The sequence below is a fragment of the Ochlerotatus camptorhynchus genome, unplaced genomic scaffold (genome assembly GCF_037179485.1).
Source record: "Ochlerotatus camptorhynchus isolate MF236.1 unplaced genomic scaffold, CSIRO-AGI_Acam_v1.1 ptg000008l, whole genome shotgun sequence".
Lineage (NCBI taxonomy): Eukaryota > Metazoa > Arthropoda > Insecta > Diptera > Culicidae > Ochlerotatus > Ochlerotatus camptorhynchus.
This window is the reverse complement of record NW_027040500.1, coordinates 1976541-1992806: the sequence shown is the minus strand read 5'-3', so window position 1 is coordinate 1992806 and position 16266 is coordinate 1976541. Positions and strand designations below refer to the sequence as shown.

At 35.4% G+C, this 16266-nt stretch overlaps 1 protein-coding gene across 29 annotated transcripts in view; it reads right to left on the bottom strand.

The window, feature by feature from the left end:
• mub (poly(rC)-binding protein mub) overlaps window positions 1-16266 on the bottom strand; it is a 672225-nt gene that overhangs the window by 68369 nt on the left and 587590 nt on the right. For 22 of the 29 annotated variants that reach the window (XR_010517496.1, XR_010517497.1, XM_065218846.1 and 19 more), the window contains 2 exons: window positions 13628-13721; window positions 12871-12903 (listed from right to left, as the gene is read on the bottom strand). Coding sequence is in view for 27 of the 29 variants with exons in the window: in XM_065218846.1 (XP_065074918.1) it covers window positions 12871-12903; window positions 13628-13721 (127 nt within the window). In the remaining 2 variants the exon portion in view is untranslated. The remainder of the gene's footprint in view (window positions 1-12870; window positions 12904-13627; window positions 13722-16266) is intronic. The other 7 variants (XM_065218956.1, XM_065218963.1, XM_065218883.1 and 4 more) reach the window with 1 other exon arrangement.

Sequence of the window (16266 nt, the reverse complement as noted above, 5' to 3'; positions counted from 1 at the left end):
AAATTATGCTCAACAGTGACAATCTCTGCTGTCCAAAATATGCAGTGCTTGTTGCTGATGTTGAAAAGCACAACGGATCAGTGCAATGATCTCAAAAACGAAGCGAGAGAAATTTTTAAACATTGCTAACACAGTCTATGTTAAACTTCATACGCTATGTTTAAAGGTGTTTTTTTTTACAAAAAAAGTCAACGGAATGGCCATATGTTCCTATTATGGTGTGTTCTAATTATGACCTATGCAATTCCCATAAGCAATAATTGGAACACACCATAGTAGAAACGTATGGTCAAAACTGGTACATCTGCCCTACCAAAAATTTAATTCCATACGATCATAGTTTGACTTTAAATGATTCTTATTTCTTGTATTTGTGTGATTTTTCCTGTATGAATTATAAGGTGACACAAATGCGTCTTTTCAGGGTTAGGGTATACGTCCCTAACCTCGGTCTAATATGCAGCCATCGATTACGTTTTTAATCATAACTCATCAATGAATTTACCTGCAAACGATATTCTACTGCTAAATGGTATGCTTAGATATGCTTATCATGTCGTTTGCTATCAGAAACCACGAAAAGTTGAAAAACTTACTTTTTTTAAGACAATAACTCACGAGGGAAATGTATGTAATATGGGTCTATTGTCCCCAAATTGGGTCTATTTATGGATGCAACTTCGTCCTATCTTGTTTGATCCTCAAAAAAACGCTCTTGGTAACGTTTTCTGATGTATTTTTTTTTATCACTATCACTGTTAACTTAATGCTCTTCATTCCTCAAAACATTTCTTAGAGAAAATTTTACGAAAACTACATTAAATCACTCAATTTAAAAATTAAAAATTAAAAATTTCGCTTATCGTCTTTTGACCGCAGAATATCTAAATCAGAACATTGTGATGTTCATTATACAGGTTTGGCAGAAAAAATCTCCCTTCCTGTTCGTTCCTTATCATCCAAATGCAAAACAACATTGTTGACGTTACTCTTATTGCTATATGCTGTCAAATGAATTTCATGGGCCATAGATAGGAACATAGAAAAGAAATGTGTCCCTAAAGTTGGGTCCATGTTTTACTTGTGAAAACGTTGTTAAACAATTAAAATAAACATAAAATATTCAAACAGCAACTGTAAGTTTTACGTCTAGTGTGTATTATCAGGTAATTCCAATCAATAAATGCCATAATCAGGCCATTTGATGATCGTCAGTCAACCTTCCCATCTTAACCTTATAAGTCATGGCGGCTAAAAACTCCGAACATTGTGATATTCTCAACCAGTTTTATTACTTACGAGAGCTGAAAATGTATTGAAATGTTGTGATATAAATTGATTTGTGTGTGGTACACATTTATCAATCATCAGTGATCAATATTTTCCTTATTTTTTGTGTAATATTCCTTAATTAATTATTTATTTGCGTGATAGGCCGAATGAAAGGACTAGACCCACATTACATACCGTAACCCTAGTTTATTTGAATTTTTTTAAATATTATTTATAGTTCCTAGTTCTATCAGGCCTGTTTTAAAGAATGACCACCTTGGTGGGACCGGTTTGTGCCTACTTTGATCATACCTCTATAGTTTCATAATCTGTGTGATTTAAAATATTTGAAAATTATGATGGTGCAAAATAACACTTTGCCATGAAACCTGAAGGCTCACCATCAATTTGGTATCTAAGGGTATTACAACAAAACTTTTGTGTGACCAAAACTCTGAAAAATGTTATTTAGATTTAAAAAAAAAAATAATCATATCCATTTCCGAGAAGAAAAAACTTCCTTTTAAAGTTTAGTGAAACCTAACCCCGTATTATCTTTTGCTGTACGATTTTTTCGAGACTTTTTTTTATTCCTGGAATTTATATTTTGTTAGGAATTATTCATTAAAAGTGGGAATCAAATCATGACCTATAAGCGATTCAATTCCACAAAAAGATAGGAGGCTTTATGATGCATAACTTTGCTGAAAAGAGAACGTTTCTATCTTCACTCGCTATTTAAGTTATTTTGTTATTTAAATTTTTTTGTAGGTCAATCATGATTTTTGCGCAAATAAAAAATACATAAATAGGGGAAATGGCTCTAATTCTGGCCTATGGATCTAAGATTGGGCCCATCACCAAAAATCTGCTATTTATCAATTTTATCTAAATGAACGCGTCATTGGGACGGTACTTATGTATATTTTTGGTCACTATTGAAAATTTAATCGATTACTGAATTTATGTATGGTCCCAAATTAGGGGCATTCAGGCCGACATTACATCCATTCCCCCTATACAAACATTTAATAACATATTCCACCAAGTTATCAAGTTAATAATTCAAATTAGAACTAAATATCTCGAGCATTGTTCATATTTAAATACTAGATGGTGCTGCTCGTTATCAACATTATGATCAAACTAATTTCCAACTTATTCAAAGTGCATTAGGGTGTCTAATTAAACAAAACATTTCGACCGATATGAACAACGATAGAAACGTACCCTTCTCAGCAAAGTTGTTCATCGCAGAAGTTTTTTTTTCTTTACTCGGAATTAAATCGGCTATGGTCTTGTTTTGATACCCACTTCTGATGAGTAAATGTACATTAATCATTTCAAGTAATAAAAAAAAATCACGAAAAAATGGCACATTAAGTGTGACGTGACTGGTTTCTCTTACATTGTATGAACCCCAAGAAATTTGTAACTAAGAGTGTCGTGTATTATTCGGAGTGTGTGGATGATTCTTTAGCGATCATTTTTCCAATACTGAGTCGTATTTCACTATATCCGCTTCCAACAAGTGACTGATCGAAGAATCAATCAAGAAATTTGTCAAGCTTTGAACAGGTTATACTACTTAACAACAAAACTGCAGAAAAACTAAATCAACTGAACCATCACTGTCATAAATCACTGATGCAAGATTTTCAGCAATTGCACCCGACAGAGAAAGTTTTTCGCAATCTCTCAGTTTCTTGCTTGTTTCGTTTTACTGCTGTCCGAGTTCCGAGTATACGCGCAGAGTCATTTGGTAAAAAATCCTACATTTAAAACTTTGTGTAAACTTTTTTTCAGGTCATCAAAATATACATTTGCAACTGAAAACACAATAAATATGGAGACATTTGGTAACAAAATTGGTTTAAAAAACGGGTCCCACGATATCTCATCACTGCTTTGACCAAATTGGGGTGAAGACTCGTTCAACAGGTCCCGTGTGCATGACGAAGGCCGATTTTTGAAAAATTGATAAAAAAGATAAAAATATGTTTATGTTTTTTCATATTAAAAATCATAGGTTTTTTTTTTTTATTTTTATATTAAAATAAATAAATTTCAAAATCCAGCTTCGTCATGCACGCGGGATACATCTGGTGAATCTACACCCCAAATATCAGCCAATTTAATCCATCCAGGCAGTCCTTAGATATCGTGGGGCCCGTAAATCAACTCTGTGTTTCGAGAAAAACGCTTTGAAAGTTTTAAAGTTCGCTTTGCACGTGGAACAAAATTCGGTCAACGAACATCAGTTACGAATACGTGTTTACTAATACGAATCGAATTCGACCATTTTTGATTAACCCGATTTTAAGATGGTTATTTTGTTTCTGTGCCAAGCATTCAAGAACATGATAAAAATTAAAAATTCGAAATACGTTTGTGTTCAGCTTTGTAAGAAAACAAAATGGAAGTAATGCGAGTTTTAAGTTACACCAAAAAAAACATCGTCATGGCGGGCTTCTTTGTAGTAGTAGTAGTAGTCACATTGCAACGTGATTTCATACGAATTAATAAATTATTTAATACTGTCGTTTGATTTCTAATAGATGTACTTTTATGGTGTTAGGACGATCACAGTTGATTTTAGAAAATGTTGACACATATGGCCATCAAAACACAGTTGGAAATTTTCACAGATGGGCCACTTTGGACGCATGTTTAAGTATAAGCTATGATATTGAATAGCGGCAATCAATCGACATCATAAACCCTTCCAAAAACACACAACCGGTTCAATATTAATGGTCGGATCACCATGTTCATAAAAGGTTGATTCTGTAACCTTTCTAACGATATGAAAAAGTTTCCTCTATAATAAAACAATTTCAACCTTTATGTACCCATCCATGTTCATTACCATGTTCTAGAAAAAACGATAATGCTCCCATTTTGAAGAAACAGGTTCCTATCAATCATTTATTCATTGTAGTTTTTGAACACCCTCGTGGGCAGGCTTGGTAGAACCCGTCAAAATCACAGCATCCCTCACCCCGAGTGAACGGGGGTTGAAATAAAGAAGAAGTAAACGAAAAACTCATCAAGTGAAAGAGGGAACCTAATTGAGATGATACCTTTTTTGATTGAGATATTGAGCGTAAAATTCTTCTCCCGCAAATTCAAATTGCATCCAAATTCGTCCAAAATTCAGATATAATGTTTACGCTTCGATTAGCGAACATTATTCCTCGATACCTATCATATCAATAGCTTGATGAGATATAATAGTAAAATGTGATATCAATTTGCCATGATTTTTTGTCTATTCTTTAGATATGGCAACAACTAACTTTGCTATTACTCAGTTATAATCCCAAAAATTTGTTGATATCCCGTGTTCACTCGGCTGTCGACAGAAGCAGACCACTCTCAATGCGTGTCTCGCGATCGTCTGTTTACTCGGCAGCAACTATTGTGTGGTCCTCCTCATTGTTCTTCATCAACAGTTCTTTCAGTCGATGCGTCGTCAACTTTGCAAAGCAACCGTTTCGTGATGAATGTGTGAGTGCTGACCACGTTTTGCGTCCATTGCTACAATGGAAGCGCTCTGAACCTCGTTGGCGAATCTGCCATACAAGTAAACCACTGGAAGCGGCTCCCGTTCTGGTAGAGGAGGCTTATTGGATAGCGGAAGATAAAATGTTTATTGTGTTGTACCTGTTGACTATAGCTTTAAGATGTATTGTATAGTGAACAAGAATCCTCGGCTCTGTAAAGTTAATCCGGTTGAGCCTTATCAAATAAATTAATAAAAATAATAATAATAAAAAAATGTTGCTATTATGTTTGATATTTTACCACTTATATCAATCAAACTAATAGCAATTTTAGACGTTCTGTTCCCCAATTTTAATAGTAAAACTTGTTATTGATTGGGTAAAGCCAGCCTTAAAAATAAATCTAGTATCTGTTTGAGTTTGATTTTGAATAACAATCGTTGATTGATAATAACTTTTGTTTCAGTCCATTCAAGGATGTTCATTATCGTCTGTGTTGATACCATGATTAGTCTAACTAAAGGCCAATATTATAGTTTAAGTAAAGGTTATATATATGTATACAGTCTAACTTCCGATCTTTACGAAAACAATGACTTTATTTTTTATTGTTGTTATTGTTGGCACTTATGACAATTATTTTGGCATTAAGACATAAGAAAATTCATCAGCAATGTACAGATACATTTTATTTAAGAACAGAATACTTTTGAATTAGAAGAAGGTGTTATTTAAATTGATTGCTGAGCCTTTTAGTAGAATATTTGTACCCCTTATTACGTTGTTTTTCCATATAATTCTACTACTATGGTATCGCTTTCACTTCCAGTAATTCACTTTCACTAATTTACTTTTACTATTTACTTTCACTATCACTTAAAAAAAACTATAACAGATACGTTTTCCATTTACTGCTAGCAAACTTCTTTAGTGCTTAGTCATAGACTTCATAGACTGTTAATGACTAGACACTGAAGAAGTTTGCAAGTAGTAAACGAAATACGTATCTGTTATACTTTTTTTTTAAAGTTATGGTGAAAGTAAATAGAGAAACTGAAGTAAATAGAGAAAGTGAAAGTGATACAATAGTAGTAGAATTAAATGGAAAAACAAGGTAAACTTTTTATTGAATTAACATTCATGCACAAAATTATCACATAGCTAATAATAGTAATTTTTTTCAAACGACTGTATTACAGAATCTGCGGTGATTTACCGAACTTGTCAACCAGCTGAAATCGTACCGTCACTTATCTATTTTTGATTTGTTGTATTTGATTTTGAAAGATGAAAACATTGATTTCTGTACAAAATTTCACAAAAATTTAAAAAAAAAATGTGCAAGAATTCGATTTTTGATCATTTCAAAGTGTTTATAAGCTTTTTAATGAAAAAGGAAAGAGTGATTTTTTGTTATTTATGTTTTAAACACTGTTTTGGGCTTATAGCTCCAAACTTCTTTACATTTTTCCTACAACAGTGTCTCAGACGCCATTTCGATTATAAGTTCCCTTTTTAGAGATATGATTTTATGATAAATTTCTTTAATGCCTTTTTGATTTTTTTTTCTTTTAGAGAATCAAGGTGGCCGAATTTTAGCTAAAATGCGAATGATTGGCCACATCGAACAATTATGCAAAGTTTCATGCAGATCGGAGAAGGTCGCTTCTGAACGACTCGTCATTTGGCGTGGAACTGCTCTGAATAATTTCTAGAAAAATCCAATGATTTGCATATTAAAGTCGAATGAACCTAAGGTTTTTTGGATTTTTTCAACCTATTGTTATGAAATGTACATTTCCGAGACAATGCGGAGCATTTCTCCGGAAAAGCGACTATCCGTAACATTTCTCTGAGTCGAAATTGGAAAGTGTAAGCATCGGAGCCGTTCGAAACGCGATTCGGAAGTATGGTGATGAAGCAACTTTCCAGGACAAGCAAAAATCTGGACGTAAACCGAACCCTGTTGACTGAAATCTGTACCGGAAAATCGTGCAAGCTTTTACTCGCAAGAAAAGTACTTCGATTCGAGACGGGCTAAAAAAGGAAAGGCATCTGTGCTGAAGTTAATGGTCATGTTAATGATAATGGTAATGATCATAAGTTAATAAGATCATAAAGTTAATGATCAAAAATCCGCTGCTTGGCTTACGACTGATCGGATCTCGGATTCGCTATGTTAAACTGTAAGAGAATACTATAGAGAACATGAATACGAAATAAAAATTGAATTTGCTGTAAACAGAGTTACGTTATCGTTTTTTTAGACCGTTCTTAGACATTCTGGGACACCCTATATTGTGTTGCACCTTTTGATTCTAGTTCTACGATGTTTTGTATTCTGAACAAGAATCCTCGGCTCTGTAAAGTAAATTCGATTGAGCCTTTTTCAAATAAATCAATAAAACAAATAACTTTCTCTAGCTAATAAATTATCGCAATAAATTCATGTTGATATAAGTATGAATTTCATGCTAAATGCATATTGTTAACCTTTAATAATTAATCATTGATTAATTTTGAACACCTCAAATTAATTATCATAATTAAGATAACAAGTAGGGTAGAAAACTACTTCGGCTTAACCGGCCATTTTGGGCCTATCGAGCAGAAAACTTCAAATAAATCCAAGATTTTAGAGTTAACAAGTCAATTCTGCGTTTGGTACGATACTTTAGTTAATAAGCTACGGAACGAAGTGAATGAGACGCTGATATGAAGGTTTGCACCCATTTTTTTTCCAAAAACAAAAGAAGCGCTCCGACCTAATCAATTTGTATCTTCATCGGATAGACCGAAGTGAATTATTGGCGTTTCACTGCGTTAGGCCGAGTTTAGAATCCGTAGGCGAGTTTGGCGTCAAGAAGCAGTGTTAGACTTTTAACAATATCTCAACAGTTTGTTTCGCTTTGTTAAATCTTACGGTACGTACGGAAAGGTAAATAAATGTACAAGTAATAGGGGAAATGTTGGCTTTGGCAATACCTTAACCTATTATCGTCAGGGGGTAAACAACGTCCTTGAGAGCTCAATTTTGGCATGTGGATACATTGTGTCTCAGAGCATCTATTGGCCAAATTTGAGTGCTCTAGGACTTTGTTTACCCCCTGACGATAATAGGTTAAGGTATTGCCGAAGCCAACATTTCCCCTAATAACATTCCGGTTTGTGCTAAAATACGCAAGATTAAGAAAGACTAAGTGCGGGTTGTGCTTAATAGGCCGGAAATGGGGTAGTTAATCCTAACATGTACATTTTTTGAAAGACAATAAACCGAACGCTACTGGATCGAAAGCGTTATTGGACCGAACTAAACCCCTTTATCTTAAACTGAGATATAATTTTAGGATCCAGACACAAAGAACGATTGCCTGGAACATTTTGATAAGAATGCCAAATGAGTTTTGAGTAGAATTTTAGTCGTCTACAATTCATGCTCGTTAGGTATTCGGAGGATAATTCTAAAGGAATTTAACTAGAAGATCCAGGTAATTTTGAGAAGTATTTCAAGAAAATTGTTAGGAGAACAAAAGGAATCCCAATGTAGTTTCAAAGATACTATTATAGGGATTATTATAAGTAAAGTTCCAGGGAATTTGTAACCTCCTCTGAAGGTATTCTGACGAACCCAATGATGATATGGATACAATTCTTACACTAATCTAAATCACCTACGACTGACAATTTATTAAAATTCAAACAATCTGACAACAATTCTGAGCAGAGCTCCAAATGAATATCAATAATAACTAAAAAAAAAACTTAATTCTGAATATGAATTAAAAAACAAAATACTATGCAGAATTTCATGCTAGTTTGAAAATAGTTTCATGGAATTTCCGGCTGGTGTCCTGAATATAATTTCTAAAAAAATCGGAGCAGGTAATTTACAATTTTGTGGAGAATTTAATGAGACTTCTAAAGAAAGTTTCAGGAAAATTGCAGGGAATTCTCCTAACGTTTTTTGAAAAGAATTTCAAGTGAATTCTTAGGAAAATTATCAAGCAACTCTGAGGTGGAAGAAAATTTTGGAAGAATACTTTAAATTTAAAAGGGCATACCAAGAAATTTCTGAGGAATGTTATAGGGAAATTTTAAGAAATGTTTCGCGTGAATTTTAATGAATACGATGATAAATATAGAGTATTCTGGAGAGTATTCCTAAAATGTTCTGCACAGAATTCCAAATATGGTATGGAGAAACATTGTATATAAATACCGGAGACAATTAAAACATTATTGATGGGAATCATGAAAGTAAATCTCACGCTAAAAGTAGCGAGTTTATATTTCATTCCCGGAAAAGTCACAAATGACCTAAAATGTATTAAAGTGACTGTAATACAATACCAAATTTTCCTAAGAAAATCCAAAAGTTACCAAATGTATCATGAGAAAACATCCAAAGAAATAATTCATTTATTTCAGCCATTGAAAATTGCACACAGGAATTCAAGCTATAGATAAAACTATTTTTTTTTTCAAGATTATGAAACTTTGATTGTTAACAAATTTGAAGCTGCTGCTGAAAGAAAACTGCTCAAGATTATGGGATCAAACATTTCTGAAAAGTATGACAGTGAGAGATCTCCATCTCAAACTAGTAAAAATCTTCTTTACCCCGCACGAAAATTCATTATAAAAAACATTCAAAATGTCGAACATCAGGCATCAGGAAACTTTTTAAGATTGCACAAATTGACAAACAATGATGAGAGGCATAGGAATTGTGCAAGATTTTGACTGGACTCATCTACGAAAATCTTTGACAAATTTCCGAAATTCTGGGGAATTGCTATTGTTTTTTAATTTGGGACTTCATTTTTGGTATTTCGCATTAAGGAAAAGTTCAGAAGTCTAAGGTTTAAGAATTCTGAAAGATTCTAAGTAAAATATAGAACCGAGTTAGAATATTTAATATAACAGAATTTAATTTAAATAGGTGTTCAAATATATTTTAAGGCTCCTACTATAAAATGTCCAATTGCTTCCGGTTGTTTCCGATTTACGGTTCAGTGCCCATGGGAGAGCTCAAAAATTCTAAGTCTTAATATTTTAAACATTTTCTAGAAGCTCGAAAAGAATTTCATGCAGGTGATCTTAATGTTAGAACTAAAAATCCACGCACATTGAATTCTTTGGAATCACGTATCACTAACGGATGCAATGTGCGTGGACATTGAGCTAGGAGTACTAAAGTCACAGAATGTCGTATTTTTTGTTACAAAACCAGTCTTAAAGTGGAAGTCGAAAAACCACCTGGAGATGTAAGATGGAAGAAACCTCCTGGGTTAGATGCAACTTCCACGAGAGGTGCTAAAAAGAGGGAGAGGAGAAGCCAGAATTCATCAAGGATTGTTCAACAGAAGTTTAAAAATTAACATTCTGATAAACTTATTTGATCATCAGATAAAATAATTTCTCTGTTTCACCGACCAACAACTTTGTAAAATTTGGTTACGATCTGTATTTACGGAAGAACTTCAAAGTTTGTATGGGAAACGAAAAGAAACTATTCGGTTAACGATTCAAAATTGCTCAACTTTGATCAAACTTCAGACTAAGATTGGGAAAACTATACAGAACAGCTTTGTCGAAGACCTTCATCGATTTTTTACTTTACGTACCGTATGCGTGATAATGTTTGCACCATCGTACAAATAAGGTTCCCGTTTAACCTGTGCATACAATGCCTTGGTTTTCTTTGCATGCACGTAACCTATAGCTCATACCGTAGTAGGCTGCGTATAAAAGAAAATGAGTTTGACAGTGGCACTATGGCGAAGTGGCAGCGTATTCGTGATTTGTCCCACGCACAAATTTCGCAAAAAGACATTTCAATCGCCGTGCGAGTGTCCCGGTGGACCGTCAAAAGGGTTTTAGACCGAGAAAAGAAAGGACAACTATCCGCGAAGGTGGCCACAGGTCGTCCGAGGTCAGCTCGGGGTCCGAGGGTTATCGCTGCTATCAAAAGGAAGATTCGGGTGAATCCAGTGCGTTCAATAAGAAAAATGGCAAAGGAACACGGGATCAGTGCATTTACGGCAAGGAAGATTGCGGGGCGAAGTCGAGGGCACGGAAAAAAAATTCACATGATTACCACCGCATCCGGGAGCTACGAGTCGAACGATGCAAGAACATCTTGAACTTCCTTAAGCGAAAACATCCGGTAATCCTGTTCACCGACGAGAGCATGTTCACCGTCGATCCCGTATCAAATTCCAGAACCGACCGGTATATGTAGTAAAAGACGAGACCGACGAGCACAAGAACGTGTATCTGACCAAGCATCCTGCTAGCGTCGGGATTTTAAGTAAGTATGTTCTAATGTGGATCAAAGAACAGTACGGTCCGAAGCCAAGCGTTGTATTTCAACAAGATGGGGCTCCGTACCACACCTCGAACCGCACTCAGAAGTGGTTGCAGGAACATCTTCCGTTCTGGGCGAAGGATATGTGGCCGTCATCTAGCCCCGATCTTAATCCGCTGGATTACTCAATATGGCGCGTCATGAAGGCCAAGGCCTGTTCTAAACACCACCCGAGTACGCCAAGTTTTAGACAAAAATTGACCCGTACCTGGAGAGAAATGGATCCAGACTACATTATTAGAACCTGCCGTGCATTCCGGAAGCGTGTGGAGGCCGTAATTGCAGCAAGTGGAAACTCGATCGATGATTAACATATAGCGAATTCGTTTATTATTCAGTTCCAACCTGGATCGGGTATCAAGATTGGGTCTGCTTGTTTTCTGACAAACGTCAGTTTGATCGTTTGTTTTTAAAACCCAGCTCAGGTTGAGGTTCGCACTGACAAAAAGTTCGGTTTCGCACGGTTTCACATTTTTGAGAATTTTTTAAATTTTGACATTGCTCAATGGCGCAAACATTATGACGCATACGGTAATCATAAATGGGAGCAGTTTTCCATACATTTTCCCATATAAACTATAAATTTCTCCCTACATCGTAATCCAATTCGATCAAATTTGGCACAGTTATTCGGGACCTCCATACAGGTTGAAAGAGCAGTAGCCCTGCTCTCCTGCTCGTAAAGTTGAACCACCATAATGTACATATTGGCAAAATTTATTAAATGCCTTCAAATGGCGACCCTCATTTTCATTTGATTTTGAAATGACTCAGGAAATTTTGCACTGCATATAATGAACAATTTAGACTGCAATAGCTCTATTCTTCTTCATCTTGGCTTTTACGTCAGTTTTAGTCTAAGCCTTCCCTCAACGTAATGTGCACTCCCACAGTTGCTAATTGAGAAACATTCGTATGTTTTGTGGAAGCACGAAAAGTGCCTTTTTGAAAACTTTCTACATTGTTTTGAATAACATAATGGCCTACTTTCCTAACTAAAATAACAGTGTCGAAAAATTCTACTTGGCAAGCCTCGTTGGATAAACTACGACTCATACTGAAAAAATATTCATTTTGCAACTTGTTGCATAAATAGTTATTACAGGACCGGTATTAAAATCCATCGTGGAGTATATCCAATATTAAAAAATATGGAAAGCTCATTATCAATTCTACTGAAAGTCTCCTTTTTGATAAAAGCGTAAATGCGATAAAATGGTATGTAGTCTCGGGCAATGCATCCCAAACAAAAGAACGGGTTCGAAGCCACGGGCAAGCGAAAAAAAGTAAAATACTCGCAACCATCTTTTAGAATTTTCTTTCAAAAGCCTTTTTTCAGATGCTTTTATCAGAAGCTTTCCTAAAATATATTTAACGTGTGTTTTCTTTTCACTTGCCCTAGAACGTTCCCCAAACTAAAAACAACAGGGAATGTATACTAAACCTACGTAGCTTCACACCCGGTTACATGGTTCGACTAATTATGCGTTTTTGAAAGGTTTCAGCGTTTGAAAGATACAATTGTGTAACGAACTGGACACAAACTAAGTTTCGGTTGCTGAAAGTCTCTATAATAAAGACAAACAAAAGTTTCGTTTTTTTCTTTTCTGAAACGTAGATAAAGTTTTATTCCCTGCCGACTTAAAAAGCTCTAATTAACTAAGCATTTTCCTTAAAACAATCTATGCGGGTTGCTTTGCTTTAGTCATAAAAGGAACATACCATTACAGTTTGGCGACTTAACATCAACGGCAGCTAGAATTAGAAATGAAAATGTTTTTGACTACGGTTGGTTCTGATTCTTGCATATGATTTCCTAAGCCATTGATGATGTAATCATGGATTGAAGTTTCGATGAATATTCGGGTGGCAATCAGAGAGGATACACGTGTTTTGCTCTAGGTATTAATTACTTGCCTCCGATGCGCGGCTTTGGCAATTATGCCACGAGCGTAGGAGTTGTTAAGTACAATCACGTGGAATAGGTAATTGAAAGTAGATGTACATTTTTTCAGTAAGCACCAAGAAAAAATCGTGAAATGAAATTTGTACGAGTTTTATGTCAAATTTGCAAAAGTTAATTAGCGTAATCAAAGTGTGAAAACAGTACACTTAAAATTACTAAACAGGAACGAAAAGTATAATTGAAACAATGTTTAAATGATTCCTACGGGTCACTGGTGCCTTACAAATTAATTGAGCTTGTAGTATTAGAGCAAATAACTGTAAAATTATGTTTTTGCTGTTAAACTTAAACGTAAACAAATAAGGCGAACTTTTTTCGTGTCTGGTTAAGGATATGAAGAAGATAAAAGAAATTTGAATAATTTAGTATCAGAGGAAAATTTTATAATTGAACGAAGCTTAATATCAGAAACGATTCGAAAACACATTTTCGAACAGGTCTAGTTATTTAACTTTTCCATCAAACATCACCAATCCACCTAAAGTAGGGAAATCGAAAAGCACGGAAACTTACCTGTTGGGTTCAGTCCACCAGTGTTGGTCGGAATAGCACCGGCAAGTCCGAGCGCTGCCAGTCCGGCCAGTGGGTTTTTGGCAAGTCCGCCAACCTAGAGGAAAGAAAGACAGAAACCATAAAGAGAAACGGAAACAAGAGGAAACATGTAATTAATTATTGCAGTATTTGCTTAGCGTGCTACATTCTGGCGAAAGAAAAAAAAAAAAAAAAGATCAAACACCACCATTCCGAGGAATCAACTAACAACACTTTGGTGAGTTGCGGGTAGGACCAATATGGACGCCATTAGTCTGTTTTATGATTAGTATTGGGGGGTATTTTAATGGGCAGCTACGAAGGGATACATGGAAAACTCATCAATGGTTAATGTTTTATATTGATGCTTTGGGGGAGGTAACAGAATTTGGCTGATGCTTTCTAAGAAAATTCAAAATTTTCTCATCAAAGGGAATACATAAGCATAATGATTTTAAATTGCAGTATTCTAACTCTGACCCGTGCCTAAGGCAGATTGATTTCCGAAGCAAATTTGCATCGACAGATCAGTGAAATAATTTGCTCGAAAAATTAATAATTAATAGCTACAGCTCTCACCCCAAGTAGAAGTAGAGAGGAGTAATTATGATGAGATCAAAAGAATGCTAATCTGGAAGTAATTTATTTAATCTGGTCCATTTATCCGCACGATAAACCCATCAATCATTTTGCAAAAAGCAAACAAACGACAAAAACGGTTCGATTGGCAGACAGAGGAGCAGTTTTTTTGTTTGCTCAACCACACAGTCAGTCAGTGGACAAATTGGCAGCAAATAAACGACAATGCGAGAAAATGAACAGCACATTTTCCAAAAAGTGCGGTAATTTGGTGACGGAGGTGGGAAGTAACTATTTGCTATCACTGGATCACTGTGCAAACAAGCCTCCTGAAGCAGGACCAACGTTGATTATAGTCGCTATATTTATAGTCTGGCGGATATAATTTCGGGATCCAATTTTAGCTGCCAAAAACCGGAACCAATCGAGCACACTTAGAAATGATTACCGACATCGGTAATTTTTACCGAACTTTCAACAGCTGAACTCGGTAAAAATCCGGCATTTTATTCACAAGTTTTAAAGCTTCAAAACAAGCAAAACTTCCCCACAAATGCAGGATTCGATTATTTAAACAAGGATGACAATGTGTTAAAATTAAAATTTAGTGGAACAGATTTTGAAATGAGGGTCGAAGTTTTAACGAACATTCAGCTGTTTCAGCATTTCTAAGTGTGAATAGTACTGAATTTTGCAGTAGAAGTATTGCGATCGTGCCATAATTTATGGAGCAATATTAGTATAACTATTTTGATGATGTTTATCACTGATCGTAATTGAAGTTACAGATAATATTAATTTTCCCGACGAAAAAAATAAACCGTGACCATGAAAAAGTTCACTTCATTGTTTCACAGAGCAGCATGTGTCAGCAGCAATATTGGTTTAAAAATTTAGGCCGCGATTTTTTTTTTGGTGTTCCCTCCGCCAGACTATAAATATAGCGACTATCATCAACGTTGATGAGCTGGACAAGCGTTGAAGGCTAACTGGGTGATGTTGGGATGACATTTACGTGCGTTTGCACTCGGCTACTGACAAGCACGAGATGTTTTACACGTTTGGCTGTCAGTTGGGTGCATGCAGCTGATTGTGAGACCGGGTTAGCGTGTTTATTGTTTCTGTACAAGTGATACCTGGAAATTGAAACTGAATGCAGATGCATGTATGGAGAAAATGTGTAATGGGTTTTTGAGAGAATCAGGCCCTGTCAATTGGCTGTGAACATTTAATTCGAAATTTAATTTAAATTGGCTAACTCTTAGGATTTCTGTAATACAGTTAAGCTTCTTCTTCTTCGCATTTCAAGCTTATTGCATATCGCATATAAGCTTATTGCGTGCTCTCAACTTAGTGTTCTAGATGCACTTCCACAGTTATTAATTGAGAGCTTTCGATGCCTGTACCATTTTTGCATTGGTATAATTGTGTGGCAAGTCCAATCATACTTCTATGCCCAGGGAAGTCGAGAAATTTTCCAATCCGAAAAATTTCTAGACCGAACCGGGAATTGAACCCAGCCACCTCCAGCATGGTCTTGCTTTGTAGCTGCGCCTTTACCGACTGAGCTAAGGGAGGCCCAGGAATTGAAGATTTGTTTAAATTACGGCTCAATTTGAGATAAAATTTGCGACAAATCAGCGCAAACTTTATCAAATGTTAGCGTCTTATAGCAAATGCTGTTTTTAGACCAATTGCTAACAATGATGTAATGGACAACGAGCAGAAGGTCAGTGGTTCAATATCAGACCCACCCATATAAAACATATGAATGATTCGTTGACACTTAGTGTTTGATTTGAGTTTGATGATGACCTTCTTTAAGATTTATTTTGATCGATAGACAAAAGCAGACTATCCTTTGTATCATCCTCTCCAAATTCTCAAAAAGTAAAGGGGTAAAAGTTGGTATCTAGAAAAAGACTACTATTAGCCTACGATTCATAAGTATTCAGAATTATACGAAATGACATTATGTGGAATGTGTCAAACCCTATTTGAAGATGTGAAACCATCGTAGTGAGTGAGGAAAATGCTAAAAT